Raw genomic sequence first — 23,737 nt, forward strand, 5'->3', positions numbered from 1 at the left:
TACAAATATTTTATTGGGAGAATTGAGACGCTCATTCCTTGATGTCATTTCATGGAAACATCTTCTAAAGATGATGTCATTGGCGCGTTTGAGAAGTATTCAAATCACGACAAATGTCCACTTTATGTTTCATGGTACAAATGGGATTCAATTCAAGTCCAAGATCAACAGTTACATTTGATAACTTTGCAGATGCAAAGGCGAGAGATTGGTCAGTCCCAAGCACGTCTCCGCCCCCAATGTGCACGTTTGGTATAACTCGTATATGTAAAAAAAAAAAAAAAAAAACGCAGAAATGTTGCTTATGCATTACGCTAAATGTGACTGCAAAAAAACACTCAAAAACATTTTAAATTGCGTTGAGGTGGCCAAATTAATTTGCAAATTGGCAGGGCAAACCTTACACCAAGTTTGGTTCCCTTTTCAAGTTTTCTCGGTATCATGAACAAGCCCCAAATAGAACAATCACTCAGCAAAATATATTCATCCATCCATCAAACTAAAATGATCAATAACCCAAACATGCATTTTCACGCCCATTTTCAAAGGTCAACATCGACGATCTGCACAACTTCCGCAGAGGAGAAATCTGACGTCACTCGATTGACGCGAGCCCCTGAAAGGTCCTCGTCGCTCGGCCCTCACACCTCACCTCGCCTTTACAATTGAGACGCTCCGAAAAAAAGGAATGAAATGCTCCTTCATATGTTGGTGTGAAAACGACTTTGGCGTTGATTGGGGGAGCGAGGACCTACGAACCTTTGCAACAGGGAATACAAATATGAAATGAACCAGTTATCAATGTGACCTTCATGCATGGCTCGTCATCACAAAAAAAAAAAAGGAAGACAACAGTGTGGTTCCTTTATTTTGCAACCAATCACGACTTCACATGACGTATTTAACAAGTCTTGTAGTTTGACTTTGAATCAAAAGTCGCGTTGGCCGAATGGATTCTTGATGTGTGTATCGGAATCAGAATGAACTTTATTGGCCAAAAAAGAAAAAAAAATGAAATTTGATTTCCCATTTACAAGCCGTCCAAAGAAAAAAAAACTATGAGACAGAACGAGAAACATGGCGGTTGACTGTTTAGCGCTCAATCTTAGAAAAAAAAGAAAGACAGACTCTTAACCATTCACAATGAGGGGGAGAGTGGCTTGAGCCTGGGGGGAAAAAAACCCTCAGCACATTCATGTAGATCACCTGTAGGGAACCGTGTCACTGTGCAGCCCCGCCTCTTCCAGTCGTCTTCTCTCCGCCCAATTTCCGAGCGCTGCGATCGGCTGGCTGGACCGGAAGGCAGTAGATGTGCACGGGGAACTTCCGGAAGTAGCTGGTGACCCACGGCCTAGAACAGAGGTGTCAAAGTCATTTTTGTGAACGGGCCACATCGTGGTTCTGGTTTCCCTCAGAGGGCCGCTATGACTGCGAACTCATATAAATCACCTTACATTATCACTTACACACAACACATTGATACAAAGCTAGTTTTGAAATCAAAAGCCAGTAATAAATGGCAATATCTCATATTAGATTACAATTAGAAATCCCTTTCTGGTCATTGTACTCAAGTGTGCAACGAGATTAGAGGTTGTTAAAAGTGACGAAAATGTGCTAGAAGCAGCAAGTTGAAGCACATGATCTTCCCTTTGCGGGCCACATAAAATGAGGTCGCGGGCCACATCTGGCCCCCGGGCCTTGAGTTTGACACACGTGGCCTAGAAGAACACACACGTGTGATGTGCGTACTTGGCGAGCTGCTGGCTGAGACGCAGGAAGTCAAGGTTGCGCCACATGCATGCGCGTGCGCATTCTCGTCGGCCGAGAACGTCCTCCTGCCGCGCTCGTTGCTCGCGGAGACGCAAAGACTTTTCGAGATGGTCGTGGATGGACGCCAGCTGCAACACGCACACATGAGCTCAACGTGCAGCACGTGCAGGAGGCCTGTTGACGGTGGCCGAGGGGGCCGACCTCTTCCAGCAGAGAACGGCTCCTGTTCGCCACCTGCTGCGTTTCTTCTTCCTTCCTTCCCTGGGTGTTGGCTGTGCACGGTGGAGCCTTTTGCTGATGGGAAAAACTGGAAGAGCGCGGGATGAGAAAAGAAAATGTGACGCACACGATCACCACCACGTCGCCAGTGGCAAACGCGCGCATGTTCTCATTTTCTAAGCACACCTTTCCGGTGGCTGTGCTGACTGACATGTGACCTGCCTCTCACTCACGCGCACTTGGCGAATGCGTGACATCATCCTTCCCGCTCACCTGCAGTCCCCGCTGACCTCCGAGCGGTGGCAGCCGTTTCCCACACCAGATCGAGTGTCACCGAATGACTTGAGACTTCTCCGAGGTGATGACGAGAAGACTCGTGCACACCCTCACAAACAAGACAGTGACCATGGCACCGTGCGCGAGCGGCGCCATGGTCACTGTGACAAAACAACTTCCGATTCCATAAATCACTGAGAATGCTGACTTGTTTTCTTGTGCAGTTTGTGAAAAAGTGCTTGTGACGACTCCCAACATGTTTGTCACCTTCTTGCTGCCGCGTGCTCCGATTTGTCACGACAACAATCGCAAACTCTCCGTGAATACTTTGAACTTGAAAGAATGAACCAAACCGACCTTGTGCCCGGCGTCCATTTGCATCGTCGGTTGTTGGCTGCCTCGTCGTCTTCTCGCCTTTGCTTCTCATCCATGTGAAGCACTTGAAGACTTTTTTATTATGAATGAGTTGCCTCTCAGCTGCGGATCTTCCTGTCTGGGGGCGTCAACGGTTCTGACAGAGTGGGACTGTGTTGTTGCGCGTGCGCGTGCGCCTGTCCAACTTCGAGACCGTGAACATAACGAGTAACGACTGCTCCTGTTGAGGCGCGCGGTAGAACGCGCATGCGTGCACAAGCCAAGCACGGTCACTTTTCCGTGTGTACAAACAAACCGAAATGTGACGGCCGTTTTAAGAATGCAAACGTCCAAATGACATCGGTCACGGGCCACATTGTAGGTTTGGTTTCCTTCCGATGGAAAAACTTGCTTTGAAGTCAGAGGCCAGTCAAAAGTCTCTAATGTGACGTTTATTTTAAAAGGGGATCGGTCACAAAAAAGAAAAGCTTACAATTATCTCAACTTTTTCAAACAATGATCAGTTTTGGAATTGCAGCACAAGACATGAAGTGGTTGATACCCAAAATTGGCCCCCGGCCCACGAGTTGGACACCCGTGATTTAAAGGTCTCATTTGTGTCTTGAGCACAAACACAAACGTGACGGCAGCAGCAGGCCACTCACATTTTCTTTGACAGTTTTCGTGTCGCTTCGACGTCTCGCACGCCCATTCAAAGTCTTTTCGAGTGCACGAGCTGGAATCGCTTGTTTTTATTGGACGATGCACAAGCTAGGCTTGATGATGATGATGATCTCTTTGCATCATGCGCATGTTGATACGAAAACGGCACCGTGCAGTGCAAACTACTTTTGCACTCGTCAGCCTTCGTTTCCCGCCATGGAATTGTCTCATCAACTCAATGTCATCTCATTTTTTTTTTTTAACTCGTCATGCACTCGTTTACATGCTTTGACATGTTTGCATCCAGCAGAAACGACACCACTAACATTTCGGCGCCAGACAAATTTTGGAGTTTGTATGTTCTCCCCGTCCCTGCAAAGTTTTTTTTTTCCCCGTTTCCTCCCACATTCCAGTGTGTGCGTGCGTACACACGCGCACCAAAATGTGAAAACAACTTTGAGTATGCGGAGGTGGACTGTATTATTGTAGAATGTTTTTTGTTGCTGACAAACTTGAGGCCAGTTAGGTGCTTTGCCAACCAATGTTTGAACTCAAAACAAAGAAGTAAGGATACAAACGCAGAAAGAGGAGGCGGCCTAACCTATTTGAGGGGCGGTGCTCGTGAGGCCCATCTGTGTGAAAAGAGGCGGGCTTTGGTGAGTCGACTTACTTTGTGTGCCCCAAAAGTTTTAAGTTACAAGCCAGTGTGGGCCTGGTTACCCCAAAAAAAAAAGCGTTAGTCGATGCTAAATTGTTTCGCCGCCCCAATTTCAATTCATTTTCCCCGACCGTGATTTCAAGTGTTACGTCGTGACAATTAGCGGCTACATAGCGATGCTAACATTATTTGCTGTGAGATGGCTTCTTCTTTTTGGCTAACGCTAATGACGGCGTCGTGCAATTGGCAACATTCCGCGTTTGCTTTCAACGGCGCCGACGCAGGAGCTCCAGCAAGAATGGTAGTCCGCCTGAGCAGGAAGCGCCGCCAGGCGAGGAAAAGTGGAAGGACGCAAGCCGGGAAGTGAGGGAGGAAGGAAGTCAGAAGACTCTCAGTAGGCGGGGCCTTTGTCAAGACTCCACCCCCGAGTCGCCCGCGCTGGCCGCCACGATCGCCTGACGCCTCCTCATGACCTCCTGCAGCTCCGAGCCAGACTGGCGCTGACGGCGCAAGGTCAGCCAGAGGTGGAACAACAAGAGCAACTCGATTAGAGCAAGTCACAGCATCAGCAACGTGGACGAGAGAGGGAACGCCAGGACAACGGAGAGGAACAATTCGACATCGGGAACGCTCGAGTCCAATTTCTAGGCTGAGCAAAAAGCCATTTGGTTATTTGGACAGCGAGGACAAGAGCTGCGACGAGGGGAGCGCTACAGGACGGCAGGGCGGGGCATCCAGGGAGGGGCGGGGCTACTGAAAGAAGAAGAGGATACCTGAACGAAGCCATGAAGAAGATGAGAGGAGGCTCAGAAGAAGACCTGAAAAGATCACACGGTGACAGCGGCGGCGGCGGCGTCAAGTTGAAGCAACGAGCGTCCAATTGCGTCGAGACTCGCGCAAGCAGCTCGGTCCCGCCGTCCGAGTCGCAAGTCAAGTGCGAGGTCAAAGGTCTTACCTCGAGCGCGGCCTTCTGCACCGTGACCTGGCTGAAGACGCGGGCGCCGTCGTCGGGGCACACCGTCTTCAGCTCGTCCTTGTTGAGCGAGAACAGCTGCGCCCCCGTCAGCACGCCGAGACTCCCGACGGTCCTGCGTGCAAACGACCGGCGGTCACGCTAAACACGTCTTAGATTCCCGAGCAAAACGGCCGCGACATCGCAACGTCAACGAGACGCCGCATGCGTGGCGTTGAGCCGGTCAACGCGCCGCCTTCGTTCTCTTTGCGCTTTTCTGGAATGGACGACGTTTCTTTTTGAAGCGCACAGCCACAGGAATAAAGCGAGTTGAACTTAGCCAAAAGACGGCCGCGGCACTCAAATGGCAAATTGCGACGCGCCGGTCGCCTCCTACTCACACAGGACTGAAACCTTTGGCCTCTAGCCAGCCGCGCACGTCGTCGGGCGACGACTCGTACGTGATGCTGACGCCGGGAATGCTGGCGGCGGCGTGACGCAACGGAACGGCGAGGCGCTTGTGGGCGCTGCGACCCATCGTCAAGCGCTGCAGGAGCTCGTCCTGGACTTCCTCCATGGTGGACTTCCTGCCTGGTCACAAGTTTGGAGACACGCGCAGGCAGACCCAAACGAGTGAACATTCAAAGCAAAATGAGGAATTCAACTTGAGCGAGGATCTTGCCATGCGTCGGCCGGGAAAAGCCACCAACGACAATTTGCTGTCTTATGGAAGCGCATCAAGTCGTTTCAAGACAGTCCCTAAAGGAAGACTTGCCAACGACGAGGCGCGATATCCGCACGCCGTTGACCAACGAGTACTCACGGTTAGCGGAGGTCCTGGCGCCTCCTCCGGCGTGGTCGCCATCGGCGGCAGCCGTACTGTCGCGGGGTCTCACGGAGCACGTGGCGCCGGCATCCATCTCTGCGGCTTTCATGGCGGCCGGCAGCACGGGGGGGCCGGCGGGGTGCGAGGGCGGGGGAGGCGGGACGGAGACGACTTTGGCGGCAAGCTTTTCTGTCCTGGCGCCGGTCTGCTTCTGAGGGGCCGGAAGGAGCCGATGAGCGGGCGGGACGCTCAAAATTGAACGTGCAAGGGTGAAAGGTTACCTCGTTGAGCTCTCCCAGTAATTGCTGCGGACCGCGCACAAAAACAGCGAAAAACAAAAGCTAACTCTCTCCTCAGTTGGGTTCCTAGTCTTAGCCTTAAGCTAGCAAACAACCACGACAAAAGGGCTGGGCGACATCGCATCTCAATCATCTCATTTCCACAGAAATAAGAGAAGAAATACTTTTTTCATTTTACGAGTCTCGGAAGATTTTGGTCAAAACCACAATTAATCTTGGCCGGTGGAAATGAAGGCAAACAGACGTTTTGGTTTTGTGCTGTGCCTGTTGTTGCACAACTGCGCCTCTGGGGGGCAGTGTGGAGCACGCACGACGCCTACAACAAAGTTAGTAGTCGCAAAATCCAATTTTTGTGACGTTTCTTTTGAAAGCACCGTGCGCTAGCAGATTTACATTGTCATCACATGTGCTTCTCAAAAAAACGGAGTCAACGCTCATTTTCAAACGAGCGACGCTATGTTGTTACTCTTCAAAAGGAGCACACCAGCTTTGAACAACAGAAGTTATGCAAAACATTTTCAGAAAATCCCCTGATGGATAAACTTCATTTAAAAAAAAAAAAGGCGCCCAGCCTGATTTCAAACACACACACACACACGAGTCGGACACGTAAGTATGTCTGGTAGCAAATGTGCGGGTGACCTTTTAAAGGGCTCAACACACCAGGACAAGGTCAGCCATCGGAAAGTCAGAGGCGTTGTTGGCGTGTCGGGGGTGTGTTCACCCGATTCAACGTTTAGAATCGCGTCGAGCTGTCGGATTAAATGAGCACAGCGATTGGCTTTTTGCTAGTCGGATTTTGCGGTGCGTTCTTTGGTCGTTTGCCGGTCCGACGTGGCGACAGGTGGCCACGACGGACGACGTCGGATTGGTGTGGTGAGGCTTTTAAAAGCAAAGCAAAGCGACCGCTGACCCCGCCCCTCTCGCAACACACCACCCTACCTTGAACATCGCAAACTCCTTCCGCGGCATCATGAGCTTCACAAACAAAAAAGTCACGGGGAAAAGCGTGAGTGAGGGTGCGGTCATGTGACAACACTCGTGTCACACGTGGTCATGTGACGCACGTCTCGCCGATTGCAGCATACCTGCGGTCATCTGAATTTGGTGCAGGCGTGTGACACGCTTGAGGGAGGGGCGCACCTGTATGGTGTGACTGTAGACGGCCTCCCCGCGGCCGGTCATGTCGACGGCGGGCGCCGCGGCCTCCAGGATGTTGTTTGGCACGTAGCCAAGCGAGCCGTCACCGTTTCGGACCTTCCACCACTGCTTCCTGTCGTCCAGAACCTGACGGATGGGAGAACGATGGTACAAAAGGCTCGACGGTTGGGGGCGGGGTCACCGGGGGCCGCACCTCCACCAGCTCGTCCTTGAGCACCGACAGCTCCGTGTTGTTCCTCGCCACAAAGTCGTATTTGGATTTAGCAAAGTGTTTGCTTTGCCTCCTGAAAAAAAAAAAAAAAAAGCCGTCCGTCAGGCCGAGGAAATCACCCGTTCCGTTTTCACGGCGCCGGGCCTCCGGGCTTCGCGGCACTCACGCTTGGGGTTCGACTCCGTGCTCAGGCGCGACGTCGTCCTCCAAAATTGCTCCGTGGGTGTCGAGCGGTCGCAGAGGTGCCTGGAAGACAAAAAGGCCGCCGGGCTTCGGGAAGTGATGTCATGGCGGCGCGATGACGTCACCGCCGGCATCACGTTGACGTTCAACTTCGGGAACGTCAGCGGCGTCTCACCTCCTCCGAGCGTGATGTGACGACTTCCCGCCTTGCGTCGCGAGCGCCGTCGGCCGCGCATCCCGTCAGCCGTCGCGAGGCCGGCGCCGGCGGCGACGCGGGAGGCTCCCAACCGTCGGCGAACACCAGCGGGCACGGCGGGAAGTACCGATCCTTCGGCCACTCCAACCTACACGCCGTCGGTTAATGTCAGCGCACGCACGGACAAGCGGCAGGTGGCCACGCGAGGATGGCGACCTGCACTTGGTCCATCCGTCCCCCAGCGTGACCCACAGGCGGCGCTCCTCGGCCGTGCCGGCGGCGTGCAGCAGCTCGATGGCGTCGCGGGTGAGCAGCGGGACCGTCACACTGCGGGCCACTTCGGCGCCACCCGACGCGAGGACCACCTGCGGTTGGAAAAAGGAGGCGGAGACGTTACCCAGGCTTCCCGTTTGGCGGCCGAGGCGGGACGGGTCGTACCATTCTCAGGGGGGTGAACAGGAAATGGAGAAGCTCGTCCGCGCTCGGGTTCTGAATGTGACCGTTCAGTTTGCCCTGTGGAGCGGACGTCAACCGGCGGCTGTCAATCACCAGTTGCCATGACAACCGTGCCCCGGCAGCCGTCACTCATTTGGGAGCCAATTGCCCGGACGACACTGCTTTGGCATCCGTCAATCATTGAGCTTGTGTGAATACGCGGCCGGCGCTGGGCGGTGTCGCGTGCGCCGGCCGTTTGGCCTCACCAGTTGGTTGAAGGCAAACTTGAATTTCCGCAGGCAGTCGAGGAAGTGCGGGTGGGCGGGCGGTCGGGAGCGCAGCGTCAGGACACCCTCTGGAGAACAAAGACAAAGTTGGCGTGGGCGGCCACGGCGTCAGCGAGCGAGCATTTGTGTTTGCGCCACCTCCGCGACTTCTCTTGTTCTTTTTGTTTTTCTTCCGCCGGGCCAGCTGACCGCACGCCTCGGCCGCTTTCTGCAGTTGGCCGATGAACGCCTCGATGTCGTCCAGGAGGTGGTTCAGGATTTGCTGAGCAACACAAGCGGACAGGCAACGGACCGGTCGCCACGGCTGAAGCCTTTTAGCAACTCACGGAATCGCCGTTTCCAAATGGCGAACGCACATCGATTCATTGACATCGACTTCCTCGTACGACAACCGGACCGAATTGAGTGTGTGCGACCGAACGGCGTCGGCGACATGACAAGCTTGCCGCCTTTTGTTTTCCTCCCTTTGCAATTTGCAATTTCTCATCGGTGTCAAATCGCTTCATCGGAAAACTTTGCAACCGCGCACGTGTTGACAAGCGTGCGTTCCTGCCAGTGGACAATTTCAGGGCTTCAAGCGGCTAACGGCTAGCGCGCTAGCATGTTTTTGGAAGGTGGGAGGCAAAAGTCCAGCCGAGATTGCAAACGCTGAGGCGCACGAGCCCGCCGTTGTTCGCCATTCTGCGTGACATTGGTAATTGTTTTCCTCTTACCACGTCGCGGTCCACAACGGCCGCCGTCCCGTCCTCCGACGGCGATGTCTGCCGTTCACCTGCGTGCAAAGGTGCGGCGATGAGCTCGCTTCCCGTTTGGCGGGCGGTGACGGCGGCGAGCTCGCTTCGCTTTTGGCGACGTCACTCACCGTTGAGGTCCGACCGGGCGTCGGTGCGGCTCTCGCCGTCCTTGGGAGCCGTCGGCGGTTCCGGGGCGGGAGCGGCGGGAGGCGGCGGGATTTCGCCGTCGCTCTGCAGGATCATCCTGCAAGCACACACGTCAGTCAGCTTTTCTCGTGAAATCGCACAAGAATGATTTTCAATTATCGACGCTGAACGTGGGTTGAACAACGTAGCGACTATGCACAAGCAAATTTGAAAAACATTTCACAAAACTTCTGCATGTGTTGACAATTTTTACGTTGGCTTGTGTATGGAAGGCGGCTTTGCCATCAAAAATGGACTTTCTTGCAAGCTTTGAATTTCCCGCGCACTTTCTGCGGCCGTGAGGTCACTCGCCTACCCGTCATCGTCGTGGTCGTGGTCGCGGTCTTCTCACAGAGGAGCGAGCAGAAATTTGATCGGACTGAGATCGGACTTGGGCTTGAAAAGCGAGGCATCCGCAACTGGCTGGCAGGCGGGACTTACTTGAGGACGTCGGGCCTTTTCTTGGGTTTTGCTCCTTTGGCATCCGTCAGGGCGCTCTGGATGTCGGCGTGGATCAGGTGGGCCTACGCACGCACGCACGCACGGCTTAGACGGATGGCTTGGCACTCAGCCGCCCGCGCTCACGCTGCCTCACCTTGATGTGGTCGCACTGGAAGAGGTGAAGGTCCGCCTTGTTCTGGCCCGCCTCTTTGCACACCAGCGCCAAGATGGAGTCAAAGCTGCACGCGTTCATCACCGCTTGGCACTGCTGCACCGAACTCAGCGGGAACACTTCCAGCTCGCACTGAAACACACAAACACCAAGTCCAAGGACGTAGACGGCAACAAGGAATAATTGAGCAATCGCTAGAAAAAAAGAAGGAATAAAGAACTGGCACAACAATAAGAAGATAAACTACAAGAAGACAACCCCCCCCAAAAAAATAAAAGTTCAGAAGACGAAGAACAAGAAAAACAAAAAGCAGAAGAAAAATTGTCAGAACAAGAAGAGGACGGATGAGAAGAAGAAGAGCCGAAGCACAAGAAAAGTTGGAAGATTGGAAAAATTTGAAAATCGGAAGAAGACCCCAAAAGGAAAGACAAGAGGAGCTTTGCTAAAAACGACATCAATCTGCTGCAGCAAGGATGAATTTCGCACGCCACGGCGGGACAAGATCACGTGCACGGAGGAGAATCTGAAAATGGACGGCGTCACGTCGTCCGAAAACTCCTTCCATCCGTTTGGGATTTTGCACTTTTTACTTCGACCGGGCGATGCCGCAAATATTTGGAAAATGTGACCTTGTGAAGCCCGAGGAGACTCTCGGGATTTTGGGCGAGACAAAGAAGAACAAGCATGAAAAGAAGAAAGGTGCATCAGAAAAGAAAAAAAACCCAACAACAACCAGAACAAGAAGAAGAATCAGGATAAGCACACACAAGAGAGCTCCAAGTCGCCGCCGACTGACCTTGGAGTCCGAGTCCACGAGGCTGACGGTGTCGCGGTGGACTTGCAGCAGCATGTCCTGCGTCCAAATTTTCCCTTTGGCGTCCAAGAGCCGCAGTCGTCGCACGCCGTCCTCCACCGTCAGCAGGCCGGCTTTGCGATCCAACACCAACGTGCTCAGGTGCTGCAGCCAGAAGGCCGACGCCTCCGTGACCAACGGACCAGAGAAAACAAAGAGGACGGACGGACGGACGGACACCGACCTCCACTTGGTACCGAGACGTGTCTGTGTGGCCGTTGATGCTGCCCGTGCACCCCGCTTTCCTCTGCCCTGACACACACACACACACACACGTCAGCAAGTCTACTTCCGTCACAACACACACACACACACTCACTTTTCTTGCGATGTCTGGACGACGTGTGCAGGAAATAAACTTGATCGCTTCCTGTCGACAAACGTTCCAAATAGTCAATCACTCTTTTGGTCGTTAGCAGTCACAGGCAACAGCCGTCATCACGTATCGCCGATCGTCATCCACAACATGGGGTCGTCAATCCCGTTCCTCGAGGGCCGCTGTCCTGTCCCTTTTCCATCTCTCCTCGTTCAAATGATCGGCCCTCGAGGAACACGATTGAACGTTCTCGTCGTGTGAAGCAAACTCACCAACGCCGGCTTTGGCATGAGACTTGGCTTTAGCCAGGGGAGCTTCGGGAGCGTCACGGCCGCTGTCGCACACACAATCGAGTTGTCATCAACGTTATTTTCATCTTGCTCTTCTATTAGCAAAATAAAAGAGTGGTCATCGAGACTCAAGTGGGGGCCATCTTTTAGGGTTTTAAAGTCAAGCTCAATCTCACGGTCTGGGATTCAGATCCAGGCCAGGTTTTAAGTCTGGCGAGGTCGAGATCAAGTTCTTGGTTGTCGTCGGGGTGAATCCAAGTCCACAAAAGGAAAAAAAAAAAAAAAATTTTTAAAAACCTGCAATGCTTGGCCCTCTTCTCTCCATCGTGCAGGAAATAAAAATGTCGCAAGCATTTCAGAGCACTGTTATCATTTTTTGAAAATAGTAAAAATGTCACTTAGATGCAAACACGTCAGACATAATTTGAAGTTCTTGCTTGCGACCTCACGAAAAAAAAGGAACAACTTTCAAAATAAAAGCTCCATACAGCTCTGGTCTACGCCCGGAGTCCAGGGCCAGAACGTAGGACTGCAACTGCCAGATCCAGGATTTTATTTGGGTCAGGTCCAAGGTCAGGGTCAAAAAGGAGGGCTGTCAAACACCGGTCCTCGAGGGCCACTTTTCTGCATGTTTTATTTTAGCTTTCCTCCTGCAAGAAACCCGATTCAAATGATCCGGATCGAGTAGTTGAGGTGAGCTGATCATTTGAATCGGGTGAGGCAGGTGGGAAATGTTTTTTGAAAACCCGCAGGAATGCGGCCCCTCGAGGACTGCCGCTTCAGACACCTGGTCTGAAGTGGTGGCCTCCAGGGCTGGGGCAAAGTAATTGTACAGGAACAGGTGCAAGTCAAGGTCAAAGGTCAAGGTTCAGGTCGCAGTCCACGTCTCGGTCTCGGATCCGGTCGTACAAGTCATGATCCGGGTCCAGGTCATGACCCGGCCATCGGATCGAGTGTGTCAGCATGGGTCATGTGGGCTTGATGGAATTAGCGGCTTGACGATCAGCTTTGGCATCTCGGGTCAACGTGGCGAGCATCGGCGGTTTTTAGCACAACGAGCGGCTCGAGTTGGCATATACGCCTGCGCGTATCACGCAAACTTTCGTTTACAGATGCTGCTAGCGTTAGCATTCAACATGATCATCAAGGACTGGCACACAAAGCCAACACTAACAGGAGCCAAGTAAGACTGACTTGGTGGAGGAGGAGGAGCCAAAGATGGATGCGGCGAAGGCAGGCGTCTCATTGCCATTCATCCCGTCGGCGATGAACAACTGAAAAGACAAACACGCAATAATTCATCCATTCAAAAGAAGAAATGACCATTGAAACAGTTTCATGCCAGTACGCCAACATGAAAGTGTCATCTGAGCAAAAAAAAAAACAATTTGTGACATCAACGTTAAAGTGTGATCATGTGAAACGACTGCAGTGAAAGTGTCACAATACGTAATGCAAGTGTAATGACGTCATGGAGTGCGATGACTTTGCCCACAGCTGTCGTGGCTTCTTCATTTATTCAGCCGGCCAGGCGTCCATTTTAAGTTTGGTATCCATGGCAACAGACAAGCCAGACGACAAGAGACGCAAACTTGCCCAGTGTTCCCAAATATTCTCAGAATCAATTAATAACGCTGCACAAACAGGAAGAAAAAAAGGAGAACAACACCCGCGCACGCGCTCGCGGGCACGCACTGGACTCAGCATGCCGCCCCTGCCCTCCTTGTGCATCCAGTTACCAAGGAGACGTTCAGCACCGCAGCCTCACACAAACGCGGACTTGGAAAAGTCGTCATGCTAACTGACGCCTCAACAAAACATGTTACGGGCTGTGTGTGCGCGCGTGTGTCAGTCCAGTGATTGGCGGGCCATGTGCATTAATGATCAAAGTCTTCTTCTAGCCCCTCCCCTTTCCTGTTTTCAATGGCACGACTGCACGGAAGCTTGGTCTTGGAGTGGAGACAACACAACAGCTGTTGCACAGGCAACAACAACCAATTAAGAAGATAAGAAGATTTGTACACAAACACACAAATACACACACCCGCTCACAATCGTTTAACTACACAAGCACGCACGGCTTAGTGTATGTGTGTGCGCGTGAGTGTGTCTCAGAAGTGACGACTGAGCAATGTTTCAAAATTCGGAAGCGAACAGTAAAACTTAATGACGCCAAAGTCACGTTACAGTGCGTGCGTGTGCGCGTACATGACACCAGGCCCAATCTGGCAAAAATGAATTGTGCGTGTTAGCATTTGGTTGGCGAGTGTGTATTGTTGATCATCCGGACGCGGCGAGGTCACTGACCTTGGACAGCAGTTGGGCAGCGGGACGTGTCACGTGAGTAGCGACATTTGACAAAACGGCGAGAGCTAAAAAAAATAAATAAATAAATAAAAAAACCGCCGACAGGGACGTTGGGAAAGTCGCGCGGCTGCCGCAGAAAATCCTCCTTGGGGGAGGTCGCCTCGCAGATCGCTTAAGCTCCTCAACACACACGCGACACCTGACGGGGGGGCGGGACAAAGAGGCTACAACAGGAAGTCCTCACAACACAATTGACAGCGAGAGCGGGAAAGAAAGTAAAGTGCGTTTGTGGACAAGTGCCCTTTGTTTCCTGGTTTATATATGTGCGTGCGCACAGCAACCTTCGAACCTGTAAACGTGGACAAGAACAAACAAGATTCTGCGTCACAAGCAGAATATCACCTCCGCTATGCTATTTAAGTTGCTGATGCTGAGCAGCGCCCCCTGCAGTCACGTGGCGATGTTGCAACATTAAAAAAAACATTACCTGGCGTCGACCAAATTCCAAATTTACCGGTCGTCGTTTTTCGAAAAAAAAAATAAAAGGTAGATTGCGATACGCATCAAAAGGCCGAAAACGGTCGGTCTGAATTTTAGTGGCTTCCAATATTTTTTGCTATGAAACTGTTCGTGAAGACGACAAGGCCACTTCTAAAGTTGGATTTCAGATGGGGGCAAAAAAAAGTTTTGAAGATGTCGTCAGCATCTCTTTGCCTTTGCTGCTTTCAACAAGTTGTCATGTCGTCACGTAACAGGTTTCCAAATAAAATAACCACCCTTGCAATTAACAACGTCGTGTATGTGTGTGCGTGCGCACGCGTGCGTCTCACTTGTCGCGTTCGCAGCTCACAACATGAGCGGAAGCCGAAGCATCCTCACGCCGCCTCTGCCGGCTCCTCACGACGGCGAAGGCGGTTCAGTTCGTCCGACACCACGTGAGTCATTGAGTCCCGGAGTGCAGGCTGCAAGGCAATTCGCACGGCATCATGACTGAAAGGCGGATCGTGACAAGCCAACATTTCCCAGTTTTGACTGGCGAGCAGATCTCGAGCACTTTTCTACGTTCGCTACTCAAAGCATTGGCATGCTAATGACGCAACATCAGCAGGTGGGATGTCTTGCTCAAGGAGGACACTTCCACATGGATCCAACCTCCAACGTGAGTTGGAAGACGATCACTCTGCCTACCGAAGTTGCTCTTGACTGCTGACTATTCCACGCAGCTGGCTCGTTTGAATCCAACTCAAGTCAGTTTGGAATCGAATAATCAGGTTTTTGGATTCAAACAAAACATTTGTTTTCATTATTACATAATCAACATTCTAAATTTAAACTCCGCATTTTCCTCTCTGAATGCATTTCGCTAAATCCCTCCCCATAAATCCACTCGGACGCTTGAGAGGGAAACCCATCACGTTATGGATCAGAGCTAGCAATCACTTGAATGGACGTCATACAGCACACGGACAATTTGATTGGATATTAAGTCATGACTTCAATGTTGTTTCAATGTCAACCCGAGCTACACGATCACAATCGCACGCACACGCAAAAGACATCGGGCAAAACATCCTAACACACTCGGCCGAGCGTGCGTCGCCTTTGAGTTAAGACACGCGAATAAGCTCCAAGCTGGCAGAGAAGCGGTCTCGCGCGGCCACCTTGGCCAATTCGTTTTCAGTCCAGCCGTGACCACTTCTCGTCTTCTCAAAGTTGCTCTCCTCGTGCCAACTCCTGCGTGAGTCTCCACGGTTGGACAGCGGCGGCCGTCCCCGGCGTCGCACCGCCTCCGCCCCGTGGCCGCAAACGTACGCCGCTGCCGCCGTAGAATAGAAGGAGGAGAGGCAATGGCGACCCCCCAGTGTGGGCGGAGACGGTCCCGGCAGGGTGTCCGATTTCCACCCTTTGAGGGTGCCGCCGGGTCCGGAAGAACGCTGCTGGCAGCGCGCCAGTCCAAAAGGGAAGCCGGACGCTGCAGGCGCAGGCGCCCGTCCGCACTCCTCCTCCTTGTCTGGACTTTGCTCGGAGACCTCCACCACGGGGGAAAACTGACAGGCCGACTCGGAGGCGCCATCCCCCGTCGCGCCCGTCGCGCCCGCCTCGCCGCACGTCTTAAAGTCCAGCGAGAAGCGGCGCTTGGGGCGGGCCGCGTCCTCCAGACGAAGGCCGCCCAGGGCTCGTGCCAGCGGACGCTCGTCGGGCGGCGCCGGTCGGCGCCGGTCGGCCGGGACCTCGTGCCGCTCGTCTCGGGAGATCGTCTTCTCGAAGTCCAGCAGCTGACCCAGGAAGTTGAAGTTGGGAGAGATGCTGGGCCTCTTCTCCTTCACGAACCTGCAGACGGACAACAGAGAGTCAGGTGGGTGGTGAGCCAAGCCCGGGGGGCGTCGCCAGGGGACAGCGACCTGTATGCCTCGTCCAGAGACATGTCCATCCGCTTCATGATGTACGCGATGGCGATGGTGGCCGAGCGCGAGATCCCCGCCAGGCAGTGGACCAGCACGCACGCGTCCGATGCCTTGGCCTCCTCTGAAACGCACGCACGCAGCACGCACATCAAAAGCGTGCGAGCGGCACGATGTGGACCGAGTCACGTGACGGCTTGCTGACCGATGAAGTCGAGCGAGGCGTCCAACCACGGCAGAATCTTGTCGCAGAAGCCGTCGTTGACGGGAACCCTCAGGAAGTGCGAGTCGGGTATGAAGTCCGGTTTGGGGCACGTGTTGCTAGCGTTCAGCACGTAGGCGATGGCGTTGCGTTGCATCGCTTCCTGTGACCAACATAGGCAACACGCAGACACGTGTGCCTTACATCGGGTGACCTGTGACATCATCAACAGACGACGAGTGTCGCTACCTTGTTGAGGACGTCGCGCTGGCAGCCCAGGTACAAGTGCGGCAGGATGCGGGTTGGCCCCGCGGCAGCGGCCGGCGGCGGCGGCGGTGACGACGACTGGGATGGCGGGCGCGGCGCCAATGCCGTCTGCTTCCCCTCACATAGGCACGCAAATTGGCGGGAAAACTCAGAAAAGCCGCCTGAGCGTGCGCACAACAAAACAAGTTAGCGTGTGCGTGTGTGTTCGTGTGCTCCCGAAACTTCCCAGCCTCTTGCGAGCCTGATGGGCGCCGGCGGCACGACTCACCGGCCAGCAGCTCCACGGACGGGAAGTGCGGCTGGAGCTTGAGCAGCAGGACGCTGGCAAAGGCGTCACGACGCAGAGCGGACGAATCCCAAGAGTTCTCATCGTAGACCACCACCCGCAGGTCCGCCTCCAGCGCCAACTGCACAAACGCAAAGTGCAAAGTGTCGTGAGCCGCACAAAGCAAGATGAGGCGGACGAGGACGAGAGGCGCCTTTGGAGTGAGCAATTTCAAACCCGCTTATGACCTGCTTTGCGGTGGCATGCCGCAGGATGTCTTTGACGTGAATTTTGTCCTGTTGCAGCCGCCGCTTGAGCAGCTTGGATGCGTTGGCGTTGACCGCAGTAGCAATGTGCGACGCATTGAAGTCCACGAAGGGTCGGCTGTCGACCAGCAGCATGCTGACCTCGTTACCTGTGACCCCGTGAGTCCGCTCCAGTAGACCAGCCAGCACCTCTGCCGCCAGGGGGCGCACCCCGTCGGGCCTCAGCGTGCCCGCCGCCAAACGAGCCTCTGCCATGTCACGACGGCATCACGACGCTGACGTCACACATGAGACATCCTTGAACAAATGCGACGAAAAAAAAGGCTTACTTCAGTGAATATTGACGAGTGAAGGCCGGAAAAGCATAACGAAGCATCAATCATGTTGCATACGTGTTGAGATGACGTTAGCCGAGTAGCTAACTAGCTGATAAGCCAAGTGTCAAAGTTAAACAGTGCGTTTGGATCGGGTTCCAATAAAGTATTCGTGCTATCCCAAAAAGCACGAGTTCAGGCAAGTTGTCGTGACGTCACCACACGTCGTCCACTCGTTGACGTATTGGGCGAAACGCGAGTAAATGTAGCGACGCACCGCTCGATCATTCGACGTCAAAGTGGATCGAGGACCGTTCGAAGACCAGGAGGAGTTGGACTCGAACTGTTGCCGACCACGTTGAACGTTTTACTTTCGTTATATGTTCGTCCAAAGTTTGTCCGTGGCCACAGGCGATGAGGTCATGGCGGAGAAAAGAAAAGCATAACGTCATCCCGACAAGCTGGAGACTTAAAGGCGCAGGCGCAAAATTAAAAAAAAAAAAAAAATTCCAAAAACGTACAGACACATACTCGCAGACTCTGAATGAAAAGATATCAGCAATTTTGACATTACGCTTCCTTTTTTTTTCAGTTTTCTCTTTTGTTTCACGGAACCATGTTCAAGATTAATTTTACTCATTAATTTGCGTCTGCAAAATGTTATTGGGACTCAAAAAGCCACTTTGACAGTGATCCTGCCTCCAGTATCAAGCAAACTTAGAAACAAGTCCAGGAACAAAAAGCCTCTAGAAACTCGAAGTATGCGTAAAAAATGTCAATTGTTGCAATCTCGCTAACTACGAGCATTTCTGTTTTCGGGTGTGCTGCAACCTCTCAGCGAACTTTGTTTTTTTGTGACGCGCAAGAAGAGGGGGCGTGGTGTGTGACGTCTTCAGCGAGGTTCTGGAGGTCGCCTGCTCACAGATAGATACATATGATGGACTGCCCTTGACGCTTACTCGCGATCGGGAGGAGTGAAGTCATCGACGGCCATCTTACGTTTCCAATCTCGAAGCCTTCCTAACCTGAATAGATTCATTTCTCCGCGGCGTTTTCACGTTATTTTCTGTCTGTACGGCAAAAATCCTATCGCGTACGGCATTCGGTTGTACCAATAAGCCCGTGAAAAGCACTACATTTTGAATCTTTGATTTTCTCTTTTTAAGGTAGATCTCTTAGTGCTGCTTCAAGATTCGCCTGCATCGTGTGAGCCATCAAAAATATCATGAAAGCAAAGGACATCGTGACCAATTCCCAGCAAATGTCAACTTAACCTCTGGGTACACAATTCACAATATTACGCTACAATACACTGAGTGGTCAAGAAAAACGACGAAGCTGGGTCTTTGAGAGGCTGCCGTTTGTCCATACGCGCATCGTAGTGTTTTCAGCGAAATAATGAAAGTTGTCAGCAACGCAGGCAACGTAAGATGGCTGCCTTCTGGCTTCAGCCGCGAGGGGGCGTTGTGTCAGTCCATGCTTTAATATGTCCGTACTGTCGTCTTGTTTGCTAGCTTCTTCTCGTTCTCTTGACGCGATCCGAGAGGCGGACGTGCGAGTTCGAGCGAAAGCGAAGCCGAGGCGAGCGAGCTGCCTAAAAGCTCGCAAACAATCCGACATGGACGAAAACAACAAGGTGAGCCGAGCCGAACCGCGGACATGTTTGTCACATAATAGCGGAAAGGACGAAGGCGTGCCTACATAATCGTCGCTAACTGCGACCTTCGAGTCGTCCGCGAACGCGCTTACGTCACGTTTTGTGAGGCTTTCGTCACGTTTTTGACATCGTGTACAGATGCTGACGGCGGGCAAAGCCAAGAAACCCGGCAAGCGCGGCCGCAAGCCGGCCAAGATCGACCTGAAGGCCAAACTGGAGCGTAGTCGCCAGAGTGCCAGGGAGTGCCGCGCCAGGAAGAAGTTGCGCTACCAGTACCTGGAGGAGCTGGTCTCCAGCAAGGAGAGGGCCATCTGCGCACTCAGGGAGGAGCTGGACATGGTGAGCGCCAAGAACCGGCCGGGCTCGGCGCCGAACCTTCGCCTTCATGCCGGTGTTGCGCGTTTGCTTGCAGTATAAGCAGTGGTGCTCGGCCATGGACCGGGGCAAGATTCCCTCGGAGATCAAAGCTCTGCTGACGGCCGACGATCTGCACCGAGGCCCCGCCACTGGAGGAAGCGGCGTTAAAACGGCCAAGAGTGCCAAGAACCAAAGCAACGTCTGACGAGTGAGCGGCTGCCACCGTTGCTAAAATCCTTCCCCGCCTCACGTCGAGGACACAATGTTGTCCTCCTGAGTCTTGACTTTGCAAACTTTCAGTTTCATCCGGCCGAGGTCATCTCAGCTGACTGAGAGGTGAGACGCCGCCAGAACGCCAGCCGGTTGCGGGACGAACACGGCTGCATCTCCATGTCGAAGCGACTTGCAACAGCGCTTCTCAAGTCTTGTCACTGCGCTCTTCTTGAAGTCAGACAAAATGAACAATAAAAATAATCAACTCCACACTTGTTGAGTCGAGTGAAATCGGAGGTTGCAATGACGTAAAATCTCTTGGTGACCTACGAGTGACCTTTAGCGACGTATCCATTCAAAATGTCGCCATCCGATGAAAATGAAGCATGTCAGATAAGCAATAAAGTGTCTGTGTTGCATTCGCGGGAAAAAACCTCAATGGAAACAAAAGCCGTCGTATCTGGGGATGCCCCGGTCCCGGTTTTGGCGGCTAGTTTCGGGCCGTCAACGCACCCGCAAATCCCACAAAGTCGGGACGCTTCTGATTGGAGGCGCGCAACTCCAAACGCGAGGCAGACGGGCCACCAAAGTCTTTGCTTTGACTTGCCGATGGGAAGCAACAAGCGTTGGGCACGCTAACTTGTTAGATTGGAACTTGCGTCAAGAAATGTTGGACATACCTTGCGCCAAAAGTTTCCCCAGCCAGCCAGGCCGTTCGCTGCCGACAGGAAGCTGCTCCCAAGCGGTTTCTCTTCATTGGCGGGCTGATTGAAAGGGAATCATTGTCATCTGAGTCTGATCCTGCAAAAATAAATTCTGTTCATCTTCCTCAGCGACCATTCATTCACGTTTGTCAACATGGAACTGGAGAACCTCAACATGCTTTCATTGATGCCAACGTTCAATTGAAACGGCAACGCTCGCTTTGCCAATTAGCGTGTCTCAACGCTAACAAACAAGTGAGCTAAATGCTAGCAAGGCTGCGGAAGACCCTCAAAAGCATCAAGGAAAGAAATCAAAGACAAAGTTAAGGCAAACCATTTTGCACGGCACACGAGTCTCACAAATGGCGCCATCTCGAACGCTGTCGGCAAAATGGCCGCCACGTGACATCACACCTGACTCAGACTTGAAGATGCATTTGTAACAGTTTTAATAGAAAAACCATACGAGGCAATCGGTCCCAAAAAGTAATCGGCATCTTTAGAAGTCATGAAAGCTCGTTTGGGACACGCCAAAGTCAAGGCATTGTGGCATTCAAAGTAAAAAAAATAAATAAAGCATTTGACATGCTTTTTTTTTTTTTTGGTCCTTGTAAACAATTATCCTTCAATATATATATATATTTTTTTAATAACGCTAACAGCCAATCTTTCAAATACTCTCACCAGTCGCACAAATTAGCGTACCATTATTGATGGGCTGAGACGCAAACGAGCTGGCGGCAAATATTCCAAAGTTTGCCAACTCCTGCTTTGGCTACACAAAAGTGTTGTGAGCGCTGGCGCTCCAGGCCAGTTTCTTGTCGTCTTTGGTGCCACGCTCAAAAGTTTCGCACGCGGCGTCCTGGACATTGACAGGCATGTCGACCACACCCACGCAGTTCTTCTTGGCCAATCGAGAGCTGGCGGTGATCGTGTAGGCGTTGCTACGGTAACACTTGATGGAAGACATGCAGAAGGTTTCCCGCATGCCACGTCGGAAGTTAGCATTGTAGATGGAGTACAAGGTGGGCTTGGAGGCGGCCGAGCTGAAGGAGATCCACGCGATGGCGGCGAAAAAGAGCAGCCTCCGCCGCTGCCCGCCCTCCGCTGCCGGTGGTGCCGCCACCTCCCGCGGGTGCCACAGCTGCGCTAGGTAGAAGGGCGTCCACGTCAAGAAGAAGAGCCAGTTGAGCACCAGGAACATCTTGATGGTCTTCACCTTGGTCCGAGGAACCGTGTTCAAAGTACGCCGCACCGTGTGGCCATCGGTGCCAAACCTCCAGATGTGGCGGACCACCCGCTGGTAGAAGGACACAATGAGCCCCGCTGGGAGAGCGAAGCCAAGAAGGAGGTGGGCGGCGGCGTAACAGACGCCGCCGCGGCTATCGGGCAGGAACAAGTGGCAGTGGTGGTCATCGGCCGACGTGGAGCTGTAGAAGAAGAGGCACGGCGCCACCAGAGCAGCGTCCAGCAAACACGATGCCAGGATCATTTTCTTGGCCTTCTCGCGGGACACCTTGAAGCTGAGCGGGTACACGATGGTGTAGAAGCGGTCCACCGAGATGGACAGCAGGACGTACACCTGCACGCCGGGGCAAAGGTGCTGCACGTAGCGGGCCGCCGCGCACGCCGCCGCGCTCAGTGGCCAGCGTCCCCACGCCACCTGCACCAGCACCAGGGGGGCGCTGCCCACACTCAGAAGCAGGTCAGTGCAGGCAATGGCCACCACAAAGTAGTTGGTGGTGGACTGCGTGCGGCGGCTGCGGTGGATCACCAGACATACCAGCGCATTGCCCAGGACGGAAACCAGCCACAGGACGGCGAACACGAGCGCCAAGGCCGCCACCTCTCCCGACGTCAGCCCATCCTCCGCCGGCCGCGCCCAAGGCCACGTGGCGTTGGGCCCGACGGCCGGGGGCGGACTTTGGCGGCCGAGGGGGGGCCTCGCGGGGATGCCGGAGGGCGCCGCGGTACCGTTCTCCGTCTGCGAATAGTTGAAGGATGCCAGGTAGGAGAAGGCCGGCGCGAAGAGCGAACGCTCCATGGCCGCTGTATTGGCCCACGTGTACACCATCTAACACACACACACACATTAGCATTAGCGTTAGCATGCTAACATGCTAGAGATCGCAAGGCTACAGGCAACGGATAATAGAACAATAGGGTCAAATTGTCTCATACCGTATTTTTTTTTTTTTTCAAATCCATAACAGGACAAAAATTATTTCGTGCAAACCGATTCAGAGTAACAAATACTTTCTTTTAAGCTTTCGAGAAGCGTGAGCAAAGACCTTTTCCTTTGACGGTTCTGTTCTCACCCTCAGTGCTATTACTCACACATCTGAAAATTAATTTTGCAAAGGGGAGGCTTTAAGGCGTTTTGATCAAGTTAAGTGGTGACATTTTTTGGTGCCAATATTTTCCCTTTGATAGCAAAAGAATAGACAACCATCGTCACGATTGGCCCTGAAAAAACATCTCACAATCTGTCTAATTCCCACATCGCTTAGCAGGCTAAAAGCTAATAACGCATGAAGTGAACAGGAAGTGGGTTTTTTTTGGGGGGGGGGGGCACTCGTGACGGGGTGAGCCCCGCCCCCTGCGCAGACCCGTTTGCAATCAACGATTAAGTCTCATCAATTAGGCAAGAAGGCAAAACCTCAGCACCCTCTGCAAGGTTGTGCACATCAGGCCAACACTGGAGCGCACACACACACGCACGCACGCACGCACATACCTCCCAGCGAGGCGCCGAGCGGTCGCACGACGATGCAAGCAGCTGATGATCGATGACGCGCTCAATGTAGGAGATGAAGATGACGAAGAGGAGGAGGAGGATGCGACCGGGTGTCCATAACGTCTGTGTGCGCGTCGTTCACGAGAGGAGGAGGAAGATGAAGATGAAGATGATGAGGGTTCCTGGGCCGTACCAAGTCATGTGTGACGGGCGCCACCCAGCCCCCCCCTTGCAACAAGGAACACCCTCCCAAATCTTTTACACGAAACACAATTCATCACATCTACGGTAGAATTATTTCTAGCATTTCAACACGCACGCGCACACGCACGTCGTATATAGACGCAATCGATATATATGCACATGGTTGGGGGCAGAGAGATATCTATATATACACATATTGAGTGGTCGCTTACATGAAAAGAGTCGCTGTTCAGCATGTCGTAACCGTGGCAACATCAGCAGCAGCGGGCCATCGCCATGGCAACCAGCACAGGGGTTGATGTGGGAGGCGGGTTTACGTCACATGACTTGCCTGTCGATCACTTTTTGTCGGCTTCA

The 23,737-nt window shown here is 52.9% G+C and overlaps 5 protein-coding genes across 18 annotated transcripts; 1 reads left to right on the top strand and 4 right to left on the bottom strand.

Annotated features, from left to right (window-relative positions):
• Nucleotides 1-9: 9 nt before the first annotated feature.
• LOC148340995 (uncharacterized) lies at nt 10-2,950 on the bottom strand. Of its 10 annotated transcripts, none has more exons than XM_088287498.1 (5): nt 2,266-2,950; nt 1,975-2,080; nt 1,753-1,901; nt 1,207-1,351; nt 10-759 (listed from the first exon to the last, which is right to left on the bottom strand). In XM_088287498.1, exons 1-5 carry the CDS (start codon nt 2,693-2,695, stop codon nt 702-704), a joined length of 888 nt encoding a protein of 295 aa, XP_088143624.1. In that variant the 5' UTR covers nt 2,696-2,950; the 3' UTR covers nt 10-701. The 10 variants fall into 10 exon arrangements, with proteins under 10 accessions (XP_088143624.1, XP_088143628.1, XP_088143629.1 ...); XM_088287502.1 differs by having other exon boundaries at nt 2,626-2,938; XM_088287503.1 differs by having other exon boundaries at nt 1,975-2,067; nt 2,626-2,935.
• Nucleotides 2,951-3,047: 97 nt separating this feature from the next.
• Nucleotides 3,048-14,922, bottom strand: eps8a (EGFR pathway substrate 8a, signaling adaptor). 2 transcript variants are annotated; one of them, XM_088287486.1, is made up of 24 exons: nt 13,793-14,922; nt 12,680-12,759; nt 11,468-11,529; nt 11,199-11,249; nt 11,064-11,131; nt 10,823-10,984; nt 10,009-10,158; nt 9,855-9,937; nt 9,356-9,471; nt 9,207-9,265; nt 8,632-8,755; nt 8,473-8,561; nt 8,210-8,284; nt 8,024-8,136; nt 7,751-7,919; nt 7,559-7,638; nt 7,375-7,465; nt 7,164-7,307; nt 6,963-6,998; nt 6,003-6,026; nt 5,719-5,932; nt 5,297-5,486; nt 4,899-5,031; nt 3,048-4,443 (listed from the first exon to the last, which is right to left on the bottom strand). In XM_088287486.1, the coding sequence occupies exons 2-24, from the start codon at nt 12,739-12,741 to the stop codon at nt 4,354-4,356; spliced, it is 2,385 nt and encodes a 794-aa protein (XP_088143612.1). In that variant the 5' UTR covers nt 12,742-12,759; nt 13,793-14,922; the 3' UTR covers nt 3,048-4,353. The 2 variants fall into 2 exon arrangements, with proteins under 2 accessions (XP_088143612.1, XP_088143610.1); XM_088287484.1 differs by having other exon boundaries at nt 7,988-8,136.
• A 107-nt stretch (nt 14,923-15,029) lies between these two features.
• Nucleotides 15,030-18,808, bottom strand: dusp16 (dual specificity phosphatase 16). Of its 2 annotated transcripts, none has more exons than XM_088287490.1 (7): nt 17,587-18,808; nt 17,177-17,491; nt 16,932-17,070; nt 16,646-16,824; nt 16,400-16,559; nt 16,195-16,318; nt 15,030-16,123 (listed from the first exon to the last, which is right to left on the bottom strand). In XM_088287490.1, exons 2-7 carry the CDS (start codon nt 17,447-17,449, stop codon nt 15,400-15,402), a joined length of 1,599 nt encoding a protein of 532 aa, XP_088143616.1. In that variant the 5' UTR covers nt 17,450-17,491; nt 17,587-18,808; the 3' UTR covers nt 15,030-15,399. The 2 variants fall into 2 exon arrangements, with proteins under 2 accessions (XP_088143616.1, XP_088143618.1); XM_088287492.1 differs by having other exon boundaries at nt 17,786-18,803.
• A 179-nt stretch (nt 18,809-18,987) lies between these two features.
• On the top strand, nt 18,988-20,005 carry crebl2 (cAMP responsive element binding protein-like 2). 2 transcript variants are annotated; one of them, XM_088287509.1, is made up of 4 exons: nt 19,023-19,144; nt 19,304-19,504; nt 19,578-19,730; nt 19,823-20,005. In XM_088287509.1, exons 1-3 carry the CDS (start codon nt 19,127-19,129, stop codon nt 19,725-19,727), a joined length of 369 nt encoding a protein of 122 aa, XP_088143635.1. In that variant the 5' UTR covers nt 19,023-19,126; the 3' UTR covers nt 19,728-19,730; nt 19,823-20,005. The 2 variants fall into 2 exon arrangements, with proteins under 2 accessions (XP_088143634.1, XP_088143635.1); XM_088287508.1 differs by having other exon boundaries at nt 18,988-19,144; nt 19,578-20,005.
• An 866-nt stretch (nt 20,006-20,871) lies between these two features.
• On the bottom strand, nt 20,872-23,734 carry gpr19 (G protein-coupled receptor 19). Of its 2 annotated transcripts, none has more exons than XM_088287495.1 (3): nt 23,593-23,734; nt 23,177-23,299; nt 20,872-22,513 (listed from the first exon to the last, which is right to left on the bottom strand). In XM_088287495.1, exons 1-3 carry the CDS (start codon nt 23,614-23,616, stop codon nt 21,215-21,217), a joined length of 1,446 nt encoding a protein of 481 aa, XP_088143621.1. In that variant the 5' UTR covers nt 23,617-23,734; the 3' UTR covers nt 20,872-21,214. The 2 variants fall into 2 exon arrangements, with proteins under 2 accessions (XP_088143621.1, XP_088143622.1); XM_088287496.1 differs by having other exon boundaries at nt 23,177-23,404; nt 23,593-23,648.
• Between the last annotated feature and the right edge of the window lie 3 nt (nt 23,735-23,737).

Source organism: Idiotropiscis lumnitzeri, chromosome 2 (assembly GCF_059441095.1).
Source record: "Idiotropiscis lumnitzeri isolate Australia: NSW breed Sydney's pygmy pipehorse chromosome 2, RoL_Ilum_1.0, whole genome shotgun sequence".
Classification (NCBI taxonomy): Eukaryota; Metazoa; Chordata; class Actinopteri; order Syngnathiformes; family Syngnathidae; genus Idiotropiscis; species Idiotropiscis lumnitzeri.